This window comes from Hippoglossus hippoglossus, chromosome 10 (genome assembly GCF_009819705.1).
Source record: "Hippoglossus hippoglossus isolate fHipHip1 chromosome 10, fHipHip1.pri, whole genome shotgun sequence".
Taxonomy (NCBI): Eukaryota; Metazoa; Chordata; class Actinopteri; order Pleuronectiformes; family Pleuronectidae; genus Hippoglossus; species Hippoglossus hippoglossus.
Window position 1 is genome coordinate 6,796,043 of NC_047160.1, and position 25,578 is coordinate 6,821,620.

The following is a 25,578-nucleotide window of genomic DNA, read 5'->3' on the forward strand; positions in this document are numbered from 1 at the left end:
TCCGTCACTTCACTGAGCTGTTTTTCAAAACAAAGAAAAAAATCAAATATATCCTCATACCTAACAATTTTAAAGCAACTTTTAAAAATATGTTTATAAGTCAAATAAAGGTGGGGTTTGACCAAATTTTTATCTTTGGTGCGAGTCAGGTTAAAACAACTGATATTCCACTGTCCTTCTGCTCATTCAAATCACAAGCTCACAGTCAAACACAGCTCTATATGATGGGATGGCTGGTTGCCATAACTCATATTTGACTGGATACATTTTATATTTGCCCTAGAGTTTAAAATGTAGACTTAAGTAGAGCAGGGCAATATTGCCCGAAAATGATATCAACATGAAAGTTTTCACATCAGTTAATATCAATAGTTATAATGATAAATGTTACATTATTATTTCTTTTCAATGTAAAGACAGATTTTGGGTTGTGGTTCTAAACTCTTCCTTATGAGCGGAGAATGACAAACACTTGATAGCAAAACATTTTACAAAACTGAGGTAAAATTATGTGTCACACCTCCTCACTGTGCTTACACAATGCATAAGTATTATATCTATATACATTGGACCGTTGTTATATTGCTATTGATGACAATTTTACTGCAATAACTATTGATTGATTGCAACAAATAAGGCAGACACACAGGATTACAACTTATATTTCACTGTGTCTCTTCTGTGTTTCTAAGTGTGTTTCACCACCACATTCTCTCTCTGTATTTTCACCTCGCTGTCCATGTCCTCCTTCTCGTATGACTGTGCAAGACAGAGCTGGAGTGTTATTAAAATAAACAGAGAGCAAAGTGAGATGGAAAAAAGGACGTGAGTAAGTCAGTGGGACAAAGAGGGAACGTGAAAGACAGAGACAGACGAGACAGACTGATAACGCAGACATGATGCAAAGATAAAGAGAGATGAAAACAAGAAGACAGAGCGAGGGACAAAGAGATGGGGTGAGAGAGACGAGAACAGACGTGGATTCAGTGGCATTTTGCTCTGTGTACGCTGTTAACAGGCTTATTGCAAATGACTGCATGGTGCATTATCAAGCTTTTATAGCCTGAAGTAATGCAGAACAACACACACACACATTCATAATCTAATACACAGACGTGTTGAGAATGCATTACACACATGCACCCGTATACATATAGAGTGCACGCGAGCAGACTTATGGCCTACTCACAAGCATTTATGCCAGCAAACACATAAACACATGCTGACAGCCTCTCTCTCTATATATATATAACACTCTCTTGCTGTCTCTCTCTCTCTCACACACACACACACACACACACACACACACACACACACACACACACACACACACACACACACACACACACACACACACTGTCATTAGTATGCTGTGGCACAGTGCTGTGAGGGCAGCAGAAGAGTATGATGAATATGTTTTTGGCACAGAGCAAAGAGACGTAGGAGAGGAGGGAATTGAAAGAAGGAGCAGAGGAAAGAGGGATGGAGGAGAGAGGGGAAAAGAGGAGAGGAAACGAGAGATAGCAGGAAAGAGAGAGATGTTCCTAATGACTTTAGAAACTGACAGAAAAACAGCAACCCAATTACTGCTGCAGCACTGTCCTTTGTCTCTCTATCTCGCTGCCTTCTCCTCTCTGCTCTCTGATGACAGATCACCTTGGTCAGAGCAAAGTCAAGCTTAAAAGCTCTGTCTTTATATGAAAGTAGAGTTGCAGCTGGTAAAAAATGTCCCACACTCTGGGGGAACATGGTCACGTCTCCTGATCTCTGTGGCCCAGTCTGCTGTGAACATTTTTAGGAAGGGTTGCTAAGGTGTTTCCATACATGTGCAGTACATGTACTGTATGCCTAATTTAAAATATTAAAACCTAAGAGGTGAGTTTGAGGTACAGTAGTAGTCTAGTTAAAGGTACCCTGTGGATTTTTTTGACCACTAGTTGCCACAATAGAACAATATCTTAAGTGGGTGGGTCCCCTTTTTTTTTGTGTCACATGCATGAGATAGCACATGTAATAAATAGATTGGTGGCTGTATTGCAACAAAAAAATCATAGTGCACCATCTAAATGCCCTGAAGAATACAACTGTAAGCTAGCAAACATAATTCCAAACTAATGACACTGCATACCACTGCACAGTCCTCTTACATTCAATCAAGCCGCACCAAAGTTCACACACTACATAGATATCAGATCCCTAATTATGCAGGATTTTTTCATCTAGATCTTTGCATTATTCTGTGGGAAATTAGTGAAAATATCAAAATACCCACGTAATGTAAGAAAGTGATTTAAATGTCCTAATCTGCCCCTTTGTCTGGATCTGTGCCAAAATGGAATGGGTTCCTTCTCTGCCCATACCCCATCTCTCCACCACGTTTTGTGGAAAACCCTTTTAGTGGATTTTGCGTCATCCTGTTAACAAACCAACCAACCAAAGGACAGGGGTGAAAACATTTCCTCCTTTGCAGAGCTAACAACACAGGGTCCAGACACCTTTCACCAGCTGAGCACCTGTAATGTGGAGTAGCAGCAGTGGGACGGGTTTGATTTGCATTAGCAGTAATTGACGATGCAGTGTAATGAACAGTGTGAACAGTAAACACTGATATAAAAGAAGAGGCATACATTGTTTCCTGTGAATCCCATGCATGCCTTGGGTTCCAGTGTAAATACGTAGTAGGACGTAATGTTGAGTCATAATCAGACTCTGCTCTGTAACAGGAAGTTGGAAGGAATATTCTAACCAATCTCATGCTGTCTGCATTATAAGTAATATCTTATTCATAATAATAATAATAATATTGCTGTCCATGTAAACATACTGAAAACTACCATTGGATGGCAGTTGCTTAATAATCAAAACAATGGTTTGTGTTAAAAATGGTGTTTGATTTCATAATTAAAACATTGAAAAGTGAAATCATGGGGAATCCCCCTCGGCTGAACACGTTTGTTGGTGTTGAAGTGAACGAGGTCGATTTATTTTGTTTGTCAGTTCAATGGCAACTTAACCACCAAGCGTTTGAAGCATATACAGTAGTTTTAAAGTGACCTCAAATCATAGTTTGTGTTGGTTTAAATACAGTGTCAGCGCTGTTTTATAAATAAGTGAAATCTGGAAAAAAGTAGGGAAGACAAGGACACTATGACAAGGGTCGAAACACTTCATGTTGCCCAACTTTAATCAAAGAAACTCAAACCTGACTTTTCAGAATAATTATGCTTATTTATTTTTACTGTGGGATTTTCCAGTCAGTTTACTTTATTCTGTCTGTATAATCACCAGCTTTCCCAGCTGTTTGTGTTGCTGAAGCAATGACAAGTCTATTGTTGTGTCTTGACTCAGGTTGTGTCCAGTAGTTTGGCATCTGTGATACACACACAGTCAGATTATGTGTTTCAGAGCACATGAGGTTGTGCACAGTCTTCTGCAGAAGTGCAGCAGGAAAACAAAAACCTGCAAAGTGCTGAGGCTACTAATCGACCTTGAAACAGAGATAACTCGTAACAGATGGTGAGAGCAAACTGGACGGTCAGCACAAGCTCCAGCAAACAAGAGGTGTGAGGTACAGAAAGGCAGCAATCAATAGGTCCAAAAGGTTACAGAGTAAATGGAAGGTGTGAAAGTTACTACATGGGCCTAAAGGCACCTGGGTAAATAGAGAAATACCACGTCTTGTGGCAAAGAAAAACGTGTTAATTGAGCATGACTGCTGATTGATGATAAATGAGTTGCTCTAAAACAGTAAAGACTACCATCATCAGTGGGGATATAAAAAGTCTGTGCTGAACTCACTGCATTAAATCCAACTGACAGCCGATGCAGAGATGCTAAAATTTGGCATATGGAGCGTCTTTGTTTTGCACGAGTGAAAATCCAGTAGCTGCTACAGTTTTCAGCAGTGAAAGCTGTGCACAAGAGTTGCATCAGAAAGTAAGGCTGTTGAACCCGGCGTTCAGGTGTTAGAAATGCTTCATAAAGTCTCTCATGTAAAGCGACACTGTGTAGACAAGCAAAGAATTCATTGTTCAGTTCCTGTTCGAGATGAAGCGGGGGTGTTTAAAGCCTCATTAGAACTGTATCGCCAGGCCTGATGCGCAACGCTGGGATGTCTCGCACCCACATGAGAAAGAGGGAGAAGAGGATATGGAGATTTCGCAAATAAACATAAATCATACAGAGCGCTTTATGTCGCCAAAGCTTTAAGGTTTGAATTGTCCTGCCTTCGGTAAAAGAGCTTGTCCTGTTTGTCTGGAACAATCCTCGCAGCCGTGTTGTAACAGAGGAGATTGTGTGAATAAATACTGGTTGTGCTGTTCTGTATTTAAAATCCAAGTAAAGCCACCAGCGAGCTAAATATATTCACACATACAACCTCTACATGAGCCCCGCAAGTCTCCCAAAGCCAAAGATCTGAGGAGGTTTGTTGTTCTGGCCTGCAGCTACGCATCGATCTATCAGAAACTTCACTGGTCCAGTTAATCACCTTATTCCTGGAGAGGGAGAGGGAAAGAGAGAGAGAGAAAATACAAGCCAGAGATGAGAAAAGGTCGTGCTTTTGTTTTGAGTAATTCATTTCAATGGATTCAGTGCTTGAAGATGAATTAATGGCTGATATTTGCAGATATCGAGTTTACAGGTTTTTTGGGGGTTTGTTTTGTTTTTTCTAATTGATGTAGTCATGTACAAAATTGACTCTGAGTTGACAGAGGGGAGGGAAAGAGGACGCGAGCAGAGACCAGGGGGGGAGGAAAGGCTTCGCTGACAAACCTAATCACCCCATTCTTTGGCTGAACGGAAGAGAGTATGAATATAAACAAAGGAGTAAAGACAGGTCGGGGTGACGAGAGAGCAAAGGGAAGAGTTAAATGAAGGAGGGGATAAAGGAAGAGAAGAAGAGAAAAATGAGAGGTTTTATTTTTCACTTTTTCATTTTGATGACAAGAAAACCTCCTTTTCTTAAAAACCAGAGGAGCAGTCATACACAGACAAGTAGACACAACATATAACACCGTTTCAAATGATTTTTCTATGAACATTGTGACTTTACGTTATAGCTCTTCTGATATATAAGTCTTTTTCTCAATATTGATGACATTTATCAAAATATATAATAAAATATATGCTGCAATATTTATAATGTTTTCGAAATTTATTCAACAATTTCCTGTTATTTTTGAGATTATAAACTTATCCTCGTAATCCCAGGATAGTGGCCATACTTTTCTTACCATCACCAGGTACAAACGTTTGAACTCACAGAAACAAGGACTATTGCAATTTACACGTTCAACTGTATCAGTAGTATTTACCTCATCTGCAGTGTAAGTACATGTGTGGCACTGAAGTAAAACAAGTATATTGAACATATTATATTATTATTATGTTATTAGTGCTGCAACTTGACACAAGTGGAAGTACATTTTGTAGCTATAGACCCTTCCTGTTTGTGTTTTTGTCGAATTTAATCATTTTATGTTTCATATATCACATTATATATTAATGATGTATAATTTATTCGGTGCAAACAAAGAATATTTTAATATTACACACATCTTGTCGCTGTCCAGTAAAATAATTATCTTTATACATATATAAAATTAACGCGCACACACACACTTTCATTCATTGGTTGTTGTGGTGTTGAGTGTTCTTGTGTTGCACATAATTTAATTTTTCTTTCATACAGCGCAAAACATCTCAGTGAAATGATCTATACCTTCAAAGAAAGTGCTAATTTAGTCATTCATTCCTCCATTACTGGAATTTGTGCAATAATAGAACTGTGCTGAAACTGAATATATTGATATTTAACGTGTGTGTGTGTGTGTGTGTGTGTGTGTGTGTGTGTATGTGTGTGTGTGTGTGTGTGTGTGTGTGTGTGTGTGTGTGTGTGTTGACAGGTGTCTGACAAGCCCAAAGCCAGAGGCACAGCCCTGAGGTAAGACAAATAGCCATTCTCTGTTTTATTCATCTCCACTGCATTTCTATTGTGGTGCAGCAGAACGGAGCAAAGATGTGCATGTTGTATTGACTCAGAAAAATGTAAGTGAAATCTAGGTGACTTAGTCCTCGACATTAACCAAACAAGCTATGAATAAAATGTTCTTTGTCCTGAACCATACGACGGAGGCCTTGGTGGTCGGTGCTGGATGATCTTCTGCTCTTTACTTCTGTGGCTGACGTTGAAAACTCAGTTTGTCCAGAGCCTGTGATATAACCCCTCAGTAGAGATGCACAGTTGTGTTATATGAACAGATGTCACCTCAAATGGGAAAGAAGGTTAAGGAAAGTTGATGTTGTGTACGTTTTTTCAGTGAGAAGATTTTGTTTTGAAGAACATTTTTTGAAGGTTATTGCAACAAAGTCTCTGTTAAGGCTTGCGGATGTAAAGTGGCTGTAATTCACTGAAACATCTGTGATGGCAGGTGCCCACTTGATAACCTCAGTCACCAGCCTGCGCTCACGCTCAACTCTGAACCATTTCAAATGAGGCAGCAGATGTCTTCTATACTCACTGTTTGTAGGTTAGTGCATAAATGTGAACAGGACGTCCCTGTGTTCATCTGGGTTTATTTAAAGGATTTTTACAGGATCCTGTTTATCACTGAGGGTATATATATACGTATATATACACACATAATGATTGAAAGTCAGTGAGTCAGTTCTCCTCAGGCCTCTCTTTACTAAATATAGTCTCATTATGACTTAACCAGGTCTAATATTTAACCCTCACACTGAGCGTATGGTGAACATATGGGGACGTGTTGTTGAGATTAAAAGCTTTGCCCTGGCTGTTTTGATTTGCTTTGAGTGCAGCCTTCTTCTTTAATATTGCTTTGAGTTATTGAAGTTAATTTGCTCTCTTTCGGGTTATTTGTTAAACTGGAGGTGCTTGTGTTTTCTGTGAGAGTTATCCCTATTTCCAATTTGTCCTACATCAGCCAGTATAATAGTGCATCTAGTCCAGGAGTCTGAGTCGAGTCCAACTCAGGTCCTGATTTTCAGACTGGACCTGGACTCGAGCACTGACTGCATTCAGAGGCAGAAGTTGGAGACAAGGATTGACTTTTTAGGTCATAATAACTTTGGCACAAGATATTGATGGATATACACTGCTCATAAAAATTGAAACACTTAAATACTTAATCATCACAGTCTAACACCAAGTCAGTTAAACTTCAGGGATCAATCTGTCCATTTAAGAAGACCAAGTGATTGTGAATCAATTTCAGATGCTTTGGTGTAAAAGTGCAATGGAGGCAAAAGCAAGACAAGTTGCAAACAGGGAATGGTTTTACATGTGGTGGCCACAGACAGCTGCTCTCTCTCCTTATCCTTCCTGACTGATTCTTCTCTAGTCTTGTGTTCTGCTGGTGTCCTTGTCACTACTGGTAGCACGAGTCAGTACCTGCAGCCAGATCAGGTTGCACAGGTAGTCCAGCTCCTCCAGGATGCCACATCCATACGTGCAGTCACAAGAAGCTTTGCTGTGTCTCCCGGAAAAGTCTCAAGTGCACAGAGGAGACACCAGGAGACCGGCCGTTACACAAGGAGAGCTGGACAAGGCCGTAAAAGGGCATCAAACCAGCAGCAGGACCGGTTTCTGCTCCTTTGTTTGAGGAGGAACAGGAGGAGCACTGGCAGAGCCGTACAAAATGACCTCCAGCAAGCTACTGGTGTGCATTTTCCTGACCAAACTGTCACAAACAGAGTCCATGAGGACAACATGAGGGCCAGACGTCCTCTAGTGGGACATGTGCTCACAGCCCAGCACCGTGCAGCTTGATTGACGTTCGCCAGAGATCACTAGAACTGGCAGGTCCGCCACTGGCGCCCCCGTCACAGATAAGAGCAGGTTCACATCGAGCACATGTGACAGGTGTGAAAGAGTCTGGAGACACCGTGGTGAACGTTATGCTGCCTGTAACATCATCCAGCTTGACCAGTTTGGTGGTGGGTTAGTGATGGTCTGGGGAGGCATATCCTTGGAGGGTCTCACAGACCTCCATGTCACAGCCAACGGTAGCCTGACTCCTGTTAGGTACCGCGATTGTCAGACCTTACACTGGTGCAGTGGGTCCTTGTTTCCTCCCTGTGCAGGACAATGCCCGGCCTCATGTGGCCAGAGTGTGGCAGCAGTTCCTGGATGATGAAGGTATTGATGCCATTGACTGGCCCCAATGTTTCAGTGACCTAAATCCAATTGAGCACCTGAGGGATGTAATGTATCGGTGTAGCAAAGTACCACCACAGACTTTGCAGGAGCTCACTGATGCCCTGATCCAGGTCTGGGAGGAGATCCCCGAGGTCACCTTCCACCGACTCATCAGGAGCATGTCCAGCCGTTGTCTGGAGTGCACACAGGCACACGGAGGCCATACACACTACTGAGACACCTTATCAGTTACAGTGATGAAAGTCATGCAAGTTGGATTTAACAGTACCTGCTAAGCTGCCTACAGAGATGCTGTGTTCAAGCATCATGCTTTTCCAGAGTTTACATCAAATTCAACCTTGATGACTCAGATTCTAACTCAGTGAAAGGGAACCTGACTCGGACTTGCGCACAGAGAATTCGAGACTTGACATTTAGTGACACAAATACAACACCAATCTCAGAGCACATCGGCTTAGTCTGTCAGTGAATTAGCCTTCGGGTGGAACGGCCAATAGTTTGGGGCTTACAGTGTATACAGCATATAACCGGGCCAAAACTCTGTCTTCAGTTCACTATACCAACTAGTTTCTTTTATTACACAAGAGGAATGACTCTCCTCACAAAACAAAAATAGTGATATCCTTTGTGGATGTAGAGGTCCAGACAGCATTTAGGCTATCTCTATTAACTGCTATCCGCAGATAAATTAAAATGCAGATAGCTGATTCATTTCTGTCAATATGTTTCACCTCTGTTGCTCTCACGAACTATTTACTTATGAGCAACCAAACCCTGCTCAAACATGATTGGTCAAACTAGAAACTTCCAGTCCCGAACTCTTGTCCCTCATCTACAGAAATACTGCATATTCACATACAGAATTTCTGAGATATTGTTACTCTCATGGTTATAAATATAATAAAAAAGTCAAAGTAGCCATATCTGTAGATGATATAAAAAAAAAAAGGTAAATTATTAAATCGCTACTGTCATGTTATATATTCACAAATGAATTTTATGCAGTTGATCATCTGGTCAACCTCACTGAGAGGTAATTAAAGTGAATTGAATGATAAATTACCACATCTGTTGGTCAATGACAGCAGCGAAAAGAAATGTTTAAGAATTCATCAGTGAAAGCATCGTTCCTCTGCTCCTCTCATTTGAAAGTGTCAATCATTCCTCCACAGCTTGAGGCAGCAGCTACTGCTGTGTGTGCTGGAAGACTTTCTTTCATTGTTTTGCTGTCAGTGTCTGAAAAACTTAGCTTGCAGTGAAGAGTGGCAATCTGATTTTCTTTTTCTTTCCTTTACATTTGAAGGACTTTGTCGAGCAGATTTCCTATACGGTGATGTGATGTTAGTGAAAATAGAATCAAAGGCTTATGGTGTTGTTATATAATGAGGTTTAATCATCACTGGTGACTCCAGCTTCCTTTGGAGGAGTGTGTGTCTGCTTGTTTTTCCACCATCTCATTTGACTAATTACGGCATCAGGTACGATCCCCTCCTGCGCCCTCTGATTTGTAATTTGGACTAAGATTAATCTAATCGGCAGGAAACACACCACATGAACAATCGTCAATAATAACTTTTTCGCCCCTGTCATTTCTAGAAGCAATACATCCCATTTCCATAATATCAAACAATTTCCCATTTATCATTCAGTGATGCGTGGGCTACCCATTATTGTCATCTTGTTGAGTGTTAACATCTTGGGGGAACATGTCATCTAATTAATCATTAGTAGAAATGTTAGTTGCGTTTGTAACATCACAGAACATTGGAGAGAATTCATGTAAACAGCTGATTTTGGCACCGAGATACATTTTTCATAACTTGGTCTTTTGCTTGGAATGTGTTGTAAAGCTCAGCCTGGTGCAGAAGAATATAAGAATCTTTTATAAATGAAGCTCGTTGTGTTCACAGACTGAGGGCATTAGCATGCAAGTCTGGAGTGTGACTCCGTGTGCGAGTGTGTGTGCATGTGTGTGTGTGTGTGTGTGAGAGAGAGCGAGAGAGAGAGAGAGAGAGAGAGAGTGTGTGTGTCTTGTGTCTGTGTGTGCCCCAGGCCATGTGTTACTCTGCTACCACTAATGAGCCCATTCACTCTGCAGCCGAATCTACTGAACACCACACACACACTTACACATACTCACATCTACAGGGACGGTGGGACTAGAGATGCTGCGAGCGATCTACCGGCTATATCCCCCATGGAAAGCAACACACACACACACATTCATACACACACTCTCGCACCCACACTCCATGAAGACACACGCTTTTTTTTTTCAAATCCTTGCTCTGACAACCTCACCCACATACCAATCGTTATTCTGCTGCCACACATACACACACATACAACCACCCACCCTATCCATCCCACTGCAGTGTATCATCTTTATATTACTGCTCTGTAATCTGTAAAATCTTGACCTGCTCCCCTGTATTTTCTTCATTATGTCCTACGTGCATCTTTCATATTATTTACCCTGGTGAGGAAAACTGCCTGGAGATATATGGATTAATCTTTTTATTCTAATTATTTTAGTAGTAAAAGCACAAATAAAAGTTCTACTGGAGTTCACAGTGGGAGGGTTACACTGGATGTAGTGATTTAATAACCAAGCGTAGAACTAGGACGCATAGACAAGGTAAAAGTTTAAACAGGTAAGTTTATTGCAAATACTTTCAACGGTCGTGAATCTTTTTGACGATAGAGCGAGACTAACAGGGAAGCCAGGACGGATAATGGTGTGTAGCAGGCTGGGGTTTAGACTTTCAGGGACAGGACACACATGAGGAACTGAACAAAGAAATGCAGGAATGGTGATATGTGGCGCAGGGAGAATCATTAAGAAGTACTAGGTAGGCTAGTTGTAATTAGTGTCCCTCAGGGAGACACTGAGAAAACTGGGGATAAGTGGAGAGAAGGAGCAGGTCTTTATCCTGCTGGTTTCAGGTGGAGTTGATGAACTGATAAGTTGTGTGTAGATAAATTGACAGGTGGGGAAAACTGAATTGCTGTGCCAGGTAGACACACACACACACACACACTCACACACACACACACACTCACACACACACACACACTCACACACACACACACACTCACACACACACACACACACACACACACACACACACACACACACACACACACACACACACACACACACACAAATTGGGGAGGAAGAAACACCAGGAAGGGGGGACCTGTCTAACTATGACAGGGAATAGTATCATTATAATATATCTCAGCAGAGATGCATTCAACTACTCAGTTCATTTTACACAAAACAATGGTGTAATTCAATGATTTGCTTGAGCCCATGCAATTCATTCAGATTTACCAGCATCGTAAAAAAAAACAGCAAGACAGCATAATGTTGGTGACTCCCTACCTTTGAAGATGACGTCAGACTGTTTGTCGTCCGATTGTTTTTCCACTTCTTGATTATTAAAATTATTTTATTCGATAAAAGTCCAGAGATCCAAAGAATGAAAAGGGGTTTTCATAAAAGTGTTCCAAGTTGTGAATATAATATCATGTATAATCCACTACAAAAAGTCGGTCAACTTATTCTTCACTTCTTTCAATAACCAGCCTGAGGCAAACTTGGTTTAAATGTATAATTTTGTAAAGTCCAAATCTTGTTAAAGCAGAGCTTCCGAGCAATTTACATTCTGTTATTAACCCTGTCAGTTTGCTCCCTGACCTATCTTTCTCTCTACCTTGCCACCTCCCATCTTATTACTTTGCCATCTTGCTGTCTCTCTGACCGAATGAGGGAAGTCACTGATCTGATGAGGAGCTTAAACCCCTGGACGGGAAAAAGCTAAACCCTGTGAGATAGCTGTGGCCTTGAGCTTTCAGGAAGGGAAGTCCGAGGGCAGTGATTTGTAGTCCTACCTACAATAAATCAAACGTGATTGGTTAATTCACCTGCCATTGTCTTAACAAACACACAGCTATGAGGTCTCTGGGTCCCAGTTATGACATCCTAACCAATCAATGAGCGAGCTAACTTTTTTCTCTGCTTAGACTACAATAAAGGAAAATCTGATTGGATCATTTTATTTTCATGGTTTTATGAAGTTTATGAAGCGAACTTGATAGAAAATGAGGCTTAAATCAGAATTTGAGAAAATCATTATTAAATTAGAGAGAATAAAAGCAACATTTGAAAAGCTGATATGTTTGGCTTCTCTGAAGGAGTGAGACCAAAGTACCTGTCAGTGTGACTGTATACAAAGTCAAGGAAAATATGCAAGTGGATGGACACAGACACTTAGTTGCTGTCTTAACACACTAAGAAAACTAAATAAAAGACACAAATGTTCACTACGCTTTTGAAGAATACCACCTAACAAGAATTGTTTGCTAAAAACACAATTAATGGGGACTATACAGGAGTGACACTTGAATAGTGTAATAATGGTGAGTGGATGTTGCTTTATTGCAGAAGTGGACATGTGTGGATAACAAATTGTGTGCTTGTTCAGTAAAGCACATCTATTAAATGTCATCATTGAATTGGCAGCACTCCTACTTTTTAGTGCCAAGTCAGATGTATCAGACACATATCAGCGCTTTCAGAAAAATAACACTTTCACAGTCTGGAATGCTGGAATTGAACATTATTTACATGAGGGAAACTGGTAAACTCACATTGTCGCTTTGCAAATTATCAGAAAAATGCAGCTTAAGTTAGATACCGCTGTACTAACAACTAAGGTGTATAAGAAAATATAAAGCAGTGCACATTTACCTCTGGTCACCCTAGAATGTGGCACTGCAAAGTTCATCCGTGTGTCTTTGTGAAAAAAGATATGTCAAAAGTTTGGTGACACAGTGTTGAAGTATATACTGGAGCTGGTGAGCTGGGAAGTCCCAGTGTTCCCAACTGTTTTCAATGGAAAGTAACTACCACATCAACAATATGATCTATAGACTAATTCAAAATGGACGACATGACAGCTCCCAAAATATATCTGAAGCCAAAGCATCTCAATCACCATCAACAAGATGGCTAATGTATATTGCTGCCTTCTTCCAGTCACTAAACACAGTCAGAAGAGAAAACTGCGGCCACATGGGAACACAGCACTGAGAAATACTCGCAACTCTTGCCCGAGTTGGAAAGACTCTCAAGTCAGCTGGAAACACCTTAGCATTGGTACAGGTTTGCTATCTGCTCATTTGCAGTTCTGCAGTCCATTAACCAGCCGGTTATATCTACTAAAATGCTTTGTCAGTAGTTGGGCTGATAGTTCCGCTTCATCGTGATGCCCCACTTTTGCATAATGCATGTCTAGCAGCTAGTCTGGCACGCCCCCTGACAAAGCCAGGTAAAGCAAGAGTGGAGGCCGAAATCTCCGAGCTAAAAATTTTCGGGCTAAAACCAAGCGTTTCAGACAGAGGCTGAAAATAAGAGCTGCAGCAGTGGAAAGTATTAGGAAAGTTTTCTGAACATTAGAGCATGTAAACCTTTTCAAGTGATAACCCAAATCAAAATTATGAACCTGAATATGAGCATAATTTGTCTCCTTTAAAATAGGTCAGTGCAACACAGCTGGTAGGCTCCCATAGCTTCCTCTGCGATAGACTCTTTGTCTCTGTTCCAAAAGGCCATCGATGTTAAGTGGGCTATTGGTCAGAGAAACAGATTAGCAAGTCAAAGATCAACAATTTATTTGCTATTCTGAAATCTTGCTGGTAGAGATGAATGTTAGCATGTTTTTTTCCCCAACCTCTGGATGTTTACGTCTGTAATTCGGTTTGGTTGGTCAGGGGAACTTGATGCCTTCCACCTCAGAGTCTTTTTCCAAGCAGGTCATGGTGATAACCCTAAAACACCAGGGGTATAAAATATAGTTAGATTATAGTTTTCACTTGTTAGTACAATGACAATCAATCTTACATGGTATTAACAGCAGAAAAGAAAATCATTTTTTTTAAAGTTATTTCTCTGCATTAATTTAACTGTATGAATGCAACCCAGCTGAGAGAGAAATCTGTAGGCTCACTTCACTCGCCCTGTGATGTAACCCATCAGAGATGAAGGTGTTCACGTTCATGATCACTGACACAAACATGTCGGCAGGTTAAAGAAACAGGTTAAACAGTGCCGGTGCACCCTGCTCCAGTCAAGTCTATCAAATGTGACATGAATTCAGATGTGAAACGCTCTTTCAAACCCTGTCACTGTTGCTGCTGCCAGGGAGCATAACACTACATATGTAGGAATGGAAACCTGTTATAGCCTTCCCCACAGTACTGCCCCAGGCAAACACACACAAAATACACACTCATGCACACATCGCTGAATGCTGGATTCCATCGGCAGCTGTGCTTTTGAAAAGGTGGAAACTTTTATTTTTCAGACTTCATAATTTATGACTAACATGGAACTACAACCACAAGAAATATCCTGTGAGCCTCAAACATGAGATGCAATATTAATATTACATGTGACTGTACACAAATTAAACTTTCCACAAAATCCACACACAACAACAAACACACTACCACACACAAACACATGCATTCATCTACATTGCAATATAAAAATAATCAATGGACCTATGAATGGTAAATGGTATTTTTATTACAATTGTGCTCCAATGTCAGTGGGTCAAATATCTTTGAATCGTTGTTCGATTGCAGTAAAGGACATGCAATAATTTATAAATCCTGTCAAATTGGAAGACATATCATACACTCACCCCGAGTCAGATAAACAACCAATGCATGCAAATATGCCTGCAAACACACACACACACACACACACACACACACACACACACACACACACACACACACACACACACACACACACACACACAACCGCTGCAGTTTACACACACTTGTGAGTGATGGAGAGAGACAGAGAGAGAGATTGTAAAGCCAGCTGTGCAGCGGGGAGCCCTGCCAAGTGGAGGGCAGAACCAGCGAGCTGAAGGCAAATGATAAGATGACAGATGAACTGAGCCCAGATGGCCTCCACACTGCACTTCACAGTGCCGCCTTACTGTTAGGATTCTGCATATTTTCACTGACTTCTTCAGCTATTTTAAGAGCCTATATTTACCTGTTTTTCATGATCCTTCTGTGTCACACTCTGCCACTCTGCTGGCTGTGGTTAAGCTGAGCCGTAGCCCGTCTGGCTCAAAGCCATACACCCCATTGCCTTCAGAGGCTAATCAATTCAGTTTTCCAGCTGAAGCAATTGGGAGGAAAACAAAAAAATGCTGTAACAGTCTATTGTCTTGTTGATTGTCCTTTTTATGTTCAATCGCTGTTGTTCAATTATTGTTGACACAGTCTAAACAGAACATAACACAAATGTACCCTGGGTTTATAAGAGCACATAGAGGGAAGAATGAAAACAAAACTGAGGATATTTCAGATTCCCCAGATTCTCAGACATTAAGGCAGAGTGTCCTCATAGCTGCAGCCCTGTAATTATAACTACAGTGTTCACATTTATTGGCCCAAAAAACCGTATACCATTTGCTCTGCTTGATTGAATTATTCTTATCATAAAAATACGCCAAGTCTAATACATAATGAGTTCAATTATTTAGTAACATCAGATATAGAGCAAGAATAGTTGAAGATGAGGAGTTTATGAGAGGGGAGGGAGTCTGCAGGATGCAGTGGATACACACAGGTTAAATATACACACTCCAGTTGACTCTGCTGACAAACCGTCGTCTGAAGTCTGGAGGGAGGAGCAGAACGAAGGGTAAAGATCAGACATAATGTGCTAACAGGGCCTGTGGGATGTATTCAATTAAATTCAGTTCCATTGAAGTTAAATTGAAATTAATTGAATTCTGATTAGATCGGGTGAGTGGAAGATGCTGAAAATAAAGGTGACCACAGACTACAGTGTATGCTGAAAAAAAGTCAATTGATTGGTTTTAAAATAACATTCATCTCCTACTAATTGGTTTGGTCTTGTACGTTTTCACAGACATGTAATTTCTGCATGCGCTGGTCAGGGTTAATGGTGGGCATATAAATTACAGGACCTATAAGTAAACATGGTCCAGTTTTATGTTTTCACTGACCTTTTTACAGCATTAAACCAAAACCATGATTTTTCTTTAACCTTAACTAAGTGGTTTGACAACCCTTAACATATACATAACACAGGAGGCATGCTTTAACAGCCACACGCATGCATATCTATTCACTATAGACATTACACTATTTTTCCTGTCTTTGTGTCTTGCACATAGTCACACATTGTGTTTAAAAACTGCTTTTTCTTTAAAAAGCAGTTTTTTAACTGTTTAACAGTTTAAAAACTGCTGAATTCTCAGCCTCCCTCCCAAACTGTGGGAATATGAATTAATGAAGTAGCCTGGACTCTGAGGTCCATTACTTACAATGATCCTACCTGACGATGGTGCCACACTAAGTTTAATCAGCAGAGCAGTGGCTGACCGTAGCCCCAGTTTGAGCTGGTGGTTATTTCTTTAAAGAAAACTATGGCTTAATATGTTTGTCAATTAAATGTTTAATTAGCTATGACTAAGATGGGTTTATATTTATATTTAGTTTATATCATTGATTATAATATTGACGATAATATTTAGTTTCTATTGATATTGTACAAAGTGTGATGCAACTCCATTGTCATGGTTCTAATAAGGAGGTATGAGTTCAGGTGCATTGTTGGTGCATGACAATATTTAGGCACAGGAACGTGATTCTGTGATCAACCAACAAACCCCTGATCTGAAGTCAGTGCTGCAGCATTTCACTGTTAAATTAGGGCATGTTAACAAGATAGCAATATGCACCTACATAGATGGGTGCATAACATGTGTACTTCTACTTGTGACACACAAAGGGACACGCAGCAGAAATGATGAATGAAATTGGCAAATTATTTGACCAATCATGATGATACTCGTACAGGAGACATTTTAAATATATTTGCTCCCTCTACAGGGAAGATTTCTCTCTTGCTACCTGGTAAATCTGTCATAATAACAATCAAACAATGTTCCTTCAAAAGGAATGGAAGATGCACTTTGGTTATTAATGAAGAGACCAAGCACAGCCTTTTTGAATCGTGTGTCTTGTTTTCCACTGTTAAACTAGTAAACATGGATTTGGACGTGTCAAAAATGTATGTGTGTCATGCTGTACACACCCTGTGCTTAGATCCTTAAAAGCTCTCTATATTCAGCTTGTAATGTGAGACAGTTACAAGGAGCTAAAAACACAAGACAATTTAGTCTAAGTGATTTTCATGTTACTGATAAGATGACTGAATTGACTTGTATCCACACAACAGATAAAGCCATGTCTCTTATGTAATGTAAAAACACATTATTCGCTCACAGAGCCCGTTCTCCACTTGACCTCGTCAAAGGTTCCAACCATGAATAATGGCGGCTTTGTAAAGTCGCTGTAGACGGAATGATAGCCGCTGTAGCTTAGCTGCAGCCTGTGAGTATGTGGGTGTTGTGTGGATCTTGTGAGGCCCACTGGACACATCAAACCAACAGATCATTTTGTCGGGGTTGTAAGGCTTTCATTTCCCCTGTTGTGCTTGTGATTTTATCACACAAATAAACACACAGACACCAAAGCCTCTGCTGGAGCCTGAAGATCTGACAAAGGCTATTTCGTAAGTCTTATCTGTGTTACTTATGCAACACTGACACAGGCATACATAGAATAAATAGAGTGGAGGCTCTGTGTACTAAATAAGCTAAATATTTGTTTTGATGTGTAAGATATAGAAAGAACAGGTAGACACCTGTATGAAACAGTGAAGAGGGGATGGTCTTTAATATATACTGTGTATATTGTTTCTTTTATTTTTATGTTCTGCCTTGTAACATGGGGCTGAAAGAAGATTTTAAATGAGGAAACATAAGATATTATTGCAAGAAAGGATAACAAGAACATATGATTGATAATGAGAACTGATAGTTTAAGTATATGCCTTCAAAATTATATGTTAAAATATATGAAGCTTGTTTCTGTGGATATAAATGGAAAATAGACAAACTAACCATTAACATACAGGAAAATGACCTCTATTAAACAATATTCTAAATAACAAGCCATGTCAAGATGTGAAGTTTGTTTGTTTTAACTTTTACAAAGTAGCATATCATTTTTATTTTGTCAAAATCTACTCTGTCACTCTGCACCATCTAGCGTTGCATTTTAATTTGGCCCTGACTTCGGTATGAAATTATTTCCGACGGCTGATGGCTGATTCCTGAGGGTTAAGAAAGAAAAAAGAGGAAAGCGAGCCAGATGTAATGCTTTCATACACATATTCATCTCCTTTCATCTTGTTCCTCCAGCTCACACTGTTTATGATGCCAGAATAAAATAGGCTAGAGAGCACTCAACTGAAAATCCCATTGAGAAGAAAAGACACTCAGGCTTTCCTTTAACTACGCCACTGTTCAAACAAAAAGCACAAACATATCAGTGTGGGGAATGTAGACTCGTCTTATGCTTCCAGTCAATTTTATCTTTTGGCAAATGAAGGGATGATATGAGACGCCATAAAAAGGCTAACATCAAATTTATTAAATGTCCCTTTGAACGATTTTGTCTATTATGTACAACCCATTGGAGATGTTCTCTCGTGGAGGAAAAGAAACATTTTATGTTGTAAACATCCAATAATAAAACAGCGTATAAAAATATTAAAGCAGCAGGATTCATTCATTTTCCTTTGCATTGCCTCGGGTGCTGGGCTCAGGGGTCATTTATGGCAAAGTCCAGCACACCCAGAAAACCCAGATCTTATCCAGTGTTTGGAGCAGTAAAGACGAGTGAGAACAACACACTTCTACAGAGCAGACACACGCAGCTGATGTTTGCTCTCACTTTGATTTCTTGCCAATGTCTCATCGACAATGTGGGCTAGGCCACCCGGGGAAGTGATCAGTGTTAAAAAGCAGGCACACGTCAAACAAGAGGGTGCTCTGGATAAAAGGAACAACCTACATCAAGAAGCAGTTGGACCGTGTCTGTGATTAACTGGCTACACTGGCTGCAACCCCCCCCCCCCCCCCCCCCCCCCCCCCCCCCCCCCCCCCCCCACCCCCAATCAATCTGGATTTAGTCGAGGAGAATCCCAGATCATTTGTATTTCTCTGTTATTAGTTAATTTCTTTGTCTGAAAGATATGAACCCAGGACGGTCACTACCTTTGAAGACATTTTCCTCTGAAATATTATCTTGAATACTTGAGGGTGATAATAAGCTTTGGGGGGGGTTGTGATGCAGTTCGAAACTTTGGCATTTTAAAGTATTTTTTCACTTACTTTATTAAAAATGTCTGGCATTTCTACACTGTTTAAATTTACACATTAGAAATGCGCATTAAAATAAAGGACAGAAATGCACTTAATGACAGCTGTTTTTTCACCAACTTCATAAGACAACTGTCCATTCCAAAATTGTCAGTTTCTTAGAATATAAACTATTATTTATTGTAATTGTGTCAGAGTCTGTTGAGTCAGGAATAGTAATGAGCCTTCTCTACATCAGAGAGCTGCTGCTGATTCACAGGACTCCTTTCTACCCACACATCAAAAGATTCTTTAATGGCAAAGGGGGACAAAAAAAACTGATGTAGACAGAAGTCCAACATGTCTCTGCTGTCACAGAGTCTGTCTGCAGTCCTCCAGTAATCCATGTATGAACGGACTGTTCACTGTGAAAGACTGAAACAATGTTTGACAATCCTGATCCGAGAAACATCACATTTCAGTGATTCTTAACCAGCATTCTTCAGACTCCATCCCATCTTTACATCTTAATGTTTTACTGTACGGCCCACAGCTTTACTGTCCTGGTTCCTCCTCACCAGTCTCCATCTCATTTTCAGCAGCAGTCGTTGGCAAAAAGCCTCTGATAAACCCCCACTCCACACTACCCGCCCAGTAAGTAATGTCACACAAAGTAAGCAATAAACTCAAGATGGAGTTTAAGATGGTGTCTCTTCTAAGGCTGTGCTGGAGGTTCCCCACAGGGGGCAGAACAGGGGGCTTGCATCAGCATAGGTTGAGCAGGTGGCCCACGATGGCAGAGTCAGAACCCAAGATCCAGTGCTGGTTCCTAACCTCAGGAGGCAGGACCGGCAGCTGGGAGACTGGAACATCTCAGGAGGTAGAGCAAGAGGGCGAAGGCATTGGGTGGGGGGGGGGGGTCCCCTCAGGACCAGAGACCAGAGTCATAGGAAAGTTCCCTCTTGAGGATGACTTGGAGGCTGATGTTGTAGGCAAGCTCTTTAAGGAGGCTGGCGAGAAGACTGAAGGTTTGGAAAGATGTTGTTTATTTGCTTTGCTTCCTGCGATATACTGCAATTTTTTTGTTTGCATGCACATATCCTGATCAATAAGTTCCCCTGGGCAGAATAAAGGTTATTAATGATGTCTCAGCATCCCTGACAGTGTTGTACAGTGACTTTTACACATAAGCAAGTTCCAGCCTGCAACCTTACCTTCGCATACCCACTTCTACAACAATACTTTGTCTCGTATTGCATGATAAAGACGATAATTCTGCTCCTGCTAGCCCTTAGCACTTCCTCAAGTAATTCCACATGCATCTGCACATATATGTAATAATTTGTGCAAGATAACTGATCTCAGAGCAGTAGAAGTAGAGTCAACAGCAGCTTGACAAGCACTTGTTTGTAGCTGTAGTCCATCACCAGAGATCCCAGGCTTGATCCTCAAGGTGCAAAATCTTTGCAAACAGGTAACATCTGATCCTTTATGGGACACAGCGATTTTCTGAGATATGAAGTAAGAGGAGATACCCCTTCCACTTCGGTATCGTCCATAGTTGATGTCTTTTTCTTTTTTTTTATCAGTAGAGCACTGCTTGACTCGGTTGCCCTGACGACACGCCACTGCTGTGGTTATTTAGAAATGACGTGGAACATATATATGCAATGTTTCCTGCCTGGAGGGAAAGCTGAATGTCATGATTGATAAGTCACTTTATGGGAATCAAATCTCTGGCATTGCTTTTTGTGTTGTGGTGTTGATTTCCCAGCCAGCATTTTTTTATTTTTAGTTCTTAAGAGTTCCTGAAGCTGTGTTAATATGTTTCCAAACACACAGCAGTGATTTAATGGAGGGCGGCCTACACAAAAGTGAAACACAAACACACACCATGTAAACAGGAGGTTTGACTCATCACTTTGCCAATACTGTTTCAACTGTGATGCTAATGGAGCAAAGTGAGGTGGACATTTAATTGAAATCAAAGGAGAGACAAAGAGAAGAGATGAGTAATGATGAATAAGAGAAACAGGCCAGAGACTGCATTCATACAGTATCTGTCACCGTGTGTGTGTGTGTGTGTGTGTGTGTGTGTGTGTGTGTGTGTGTGTGTGTGTGTGTGTGTGTGTGTGTGTGTGTATGTTTGCATGTGTGTGAGTTTGTGCGTGCAAATGTGTGTGCGTTTGCCTGTGTGTGTGTTGCCCGAGGAACAGTTGATGGATTTGCTGCTTGACTGCTCACACAGATTGGTGTCTGCTGTGATGGCAGCCTTGAACTGAAATTACGTGCACGCTCTCTCTCACTCTCACACACGCTCACCAGACACAGTAACACAAACAGAGACCTACACATAATTGCAATGTCTTTGTGTGCGAGCGTGTTTGTGTGTATTTCTGAGTTCCTAAGGACGAGCGATTGTGTTGCCTCTAGGAGGCCATTTCAAAGTGCTGTGGAAGGATGGATGATCACCGACCGAAGGCCAACCAAAGCACCAGAGAGCATGAGATGATTGAACTGGTTCATAGTGCTGTGTTCATGCGTTCATTAAAAGCAGTTTATTAAATTCTGTCAGTTGCTTTCTAATTTTCACTGAATCAGGAACAAGGTCGCTATAGCTGGTTTTTCTATATATTTACAACTGTAGGGTGTTTCTTTAATTATAATCAAGGACTTGATGATATGGGCTGTAGTTTGTGTAAATTATTCATTATTTTGATGTTTATTTGATAATGTTGGATACAATGTTCTCTCCTCATTCCATCAAAATATTCTAATAATGTTTGTCTAGAAATTTGTAGTGAAAATGTTTAGTTTGATGTATTATGTTTTTTCCAATGGACGAAAGTGTGAAGGGTATTTTTGGAGCTGCTGGCAGGTTGTGCCATCTACTGTACATAGGATGAGGAAAGACGTAATGAAAATCCAAATTTCACCACGAAAATAACTTTTCAGGAACTTAGAGACAACATACACACAAAAAAAAACGATGTTGGAAAGTCGTTTTAAAGGAAGAAGCTGGAACTAACCAATAGATTAGTAGTTGCAAAACAGTGCAGTGAGCTTCTAAAGGGGCAGTAAGTAAATTATTTTGAATATCAGTAAATTTATTACTATATGCTGAAGAGGGACATTGCCCAGGGAAGCTTCTATTTCAGGCCAGTGTTCAGAACATAAACCAAAACCAGCTCAACAGGCACAGTTGTAAATGATTGTAATACAGAAAGCTTTTACCAGACTGTACTCACTATACAGTACTGTTTTGTAGTAAAATGAATCTGCAGCAAACATAGACTATATACAAAACAATAGTGTTGTTCTTAACACCCTACTTGCCATTTTATGAAAGTGGCAAACACATGTTTGAGCTGACTGACGGGTCAACTCAGTCAAACTAGACTGACAGGGAATCCACAGTCCTGAAACCAGAACTACAAGTGGGGAGCAAAAGAGAAAGCCACACTTTAAATAACCCTGACACGGATTAAGACCAACTGGCAAGGTGGGTCAGTGAAGATGACAGGGCTTCAACTAAGAGTCGTGAATAGAACATGCTCACTACCACACACGTCAGTTTTATGTGAAGGTTGATTGTTTTAAGATCGATCCTCCAGGCTTTCAGAGCTGAGGTACGTTAATAGATGAAGCAGTTGTCGTGTTGTATGGATATACAGTAGATTCATTCTGAGATGTCTTTGCATTGTGGTTGTCCAAATACAGTCAAAGAAAGACCAATTCTCATCCACAGTTCTTCTGAAAGAAATGATTGTGGCTGAGTCCATTCGGTTGTAGAAAGCTCAGATTAAAGGACAAGAGGTATCTGGTCTATTGTTATTTTTAGTGATGGAGAATGGAAGGTTGATCCAACAACAGTAGACTGCAGTTAACTCTCACAGTCCATAGGCAATACTCAGGTACTTAATATTGAAAATGCAAAAACGATATGTGACTTCCACTAATCAGAAGGTTGGTGCTTCTTCGTCTCCTCCAGGCCACACGTCAAAATGTCCTTCAGCAGGATGGCACTGATCTACCGTCAGTGTATGAGTGTGTGAATTAGAAGGATGACCTCCCTTTGAGTGGTTATTAGGAACGAACAATCTGCTGATCATTTATTTGTTTATTTATTGTATATTCTGAGATTAAATTAGATCAACTACATCCTGTCTTGAATTATAGGGATTCTGAGGATAAAGAAAAAACATCATATGGACTGATTGTGTGTACTGATATATGCATAGTTCATTCCTTTTCTTTTCAGTTTTGTCAGGCAGTGCTGCAGTGTGGATTATTTGAATTACCAAAAAGCAATTGAGAGTGTGGGTGTCCCTGTCTGGACATATGAAAATGTACTTACTTGTTGTAACCTCAAAAATAGTGACAGTGACAGTGTTCCCCGACATCTAATGAAGCTGGTTTAGTTTTGTTCCATTTTGAGATGTTGGTTTGCTTTTTCTTTATTCCCTTCATTCTTATATTCCTCCTTCCCACTTTTCCTTTTTTTTCTTTCTATACAAAAGTGGTGCATCAGGAAACAGCAGCAGTGAATCAGAGAGCAGCTCGGAGTCGGACACAGACGAATCCGAGAGCAGCTCCAGTGACAGCGAATACAACCGGGCCTCACGCACACACACGCCAGAGGTAGGATGACAAGTGTGAATAGGTGTGTTAATGTGTATTCTCTGTAACTGTATCTGTGCACACACAGGCGATGAAATGCACAGAAGGGATAACATAAGCAACACAGATTTTAAGATCATTCTTTCTTGTAAGAAAACAAGTCAATTTTAATTTTTGTGGAAGAAATAAATGGAAAGTATTATATAAAGATTTCTGTTTAGGCAGCAGTTTCATCATTTAGTAGACCCTGTGGCTGAAGTTCATTTAACCTATAAGAGGGAATAAGAAGTCCCCAATCACAACATAGGAGGGAAATTAGTATATATTCATTATGAACCTTGATTTATGGATTATGCCACATGCATATTTATATCTCTACTTTGGAGACAACAAATCATTACTGGAACCATGCAAAGTCTTGTTTATTCTGTGAGTCAAAAGCTTTATTGATTTTAGAGCAGAGATCAAATTCAGCAGTCCATTAATAAAAATAAAATATTGATAATGTGTATAATTTAGGTTACACTTCTTAAAGAGATTTCATTGGCTTGTTTATCCGCCATGATTAACACTATTCTTTTCACTTTGAGTGTGACTGCCTGTCCACTGAATGCTCTAGGTAATGCAACTGATGAAACTGATTCCTAACCTTGTTTATCACATTATTTTTAATGGATCTATGCTGCCTGGTTTCATACACACTGGAAAAAAGAGAAATGTAGTGAAAGAAAAAGAAAACTTTACATAACATGAAAACAATCAACAAAACCAGAAGCAATAAACAGAGCTGATTTCAAAACATATTTCTATGTGTGCAAAAACTAAGCATGATGGCATATATGGTATTAATAAATTAATTGATTCCTCCTGGTTGCATCCACTTGCAACTGCATGTTCCCTTGAGTTATCACACAGTAAAATCTATGAGGACATTGCACTCCAGATTCAAATATGTCACAGAGTGTATTCATTTATTTACTTGTAAAATATTCAGTAATCTGTAGAGTTTCTTTTTCCTTCTAGCCCGAGCCCCCGTCCACCAACAAGTGGCAGCTGGACAGCTGGTTGAACAAGGTCCAAGCTCAAACCAAACCTCTGGTTCCCCCTCAGCCGGAACATCATGGCACAGGTTGGTAGATATGGAAGGTGTCTTGAGTCATAGACGAGATCGACAGAATAGATTTTTTAAAGTTTATCTGAACTAATGAACTAATGTTCTGCTGCTTAGGCTCCATCAACCAGGGTCCAGAGACTCTCTCTCCAGGGAGAGAAGCACCAGCAGTGGGTACAGCTGCAAAGGCCAAGCCCTGTGGATCCAGCAGCACCCCAGTTCCAGCTGCACCAACAGTGGAGCACAAGGATACAAGAGGAGCCTTCTGGTATTTGATTGAAAATTTGCCAAAACAACTATTCAAGTAAAGTAGCAAATACCTCAGCCAAGTCACAACAATTGAATGAATTGAATTATTCTCTGAACAACAATGAGAATTCTGAAATAAATTCACA

General features: G+C 40.4%; 1 protein-coding gene across 4 annotated transcripts in view; it reads left to right on the forward strand.

Annotated features, from left to right (window-relative positions):
- aff2 (AF4/FMR2 family, member 2) overlaps positions 1–25,578 on the forward strand; it is a 150,429-nt gene that overhangs the window by 98,580 nt on the left and 26,271 nt on the right. For all 4 annotated transcript variants that reach the window (XM_034598016.1, XM_034598018.1, XM_034598017.1 and 1 more), the window contains exons 10-13: positions 5,907–5,944; positions 23,973–24,093; positions 25,096–25,201; positions 25,301–25,451. In XM_034598016.1, coding sequence (XP_034453907.1) covers positions 5,907–5,944; positions 23,973–24,093; positions 25,096–25,201; positions 25,301–25,451 — 416 coding nt within the window. The remainder of the gene's footprint in view (positions 1–5,906; positions 5,945–23,972; positions 24,094–25,095; positions 25,202–25,300; positions 25,452–25,578) is intronic.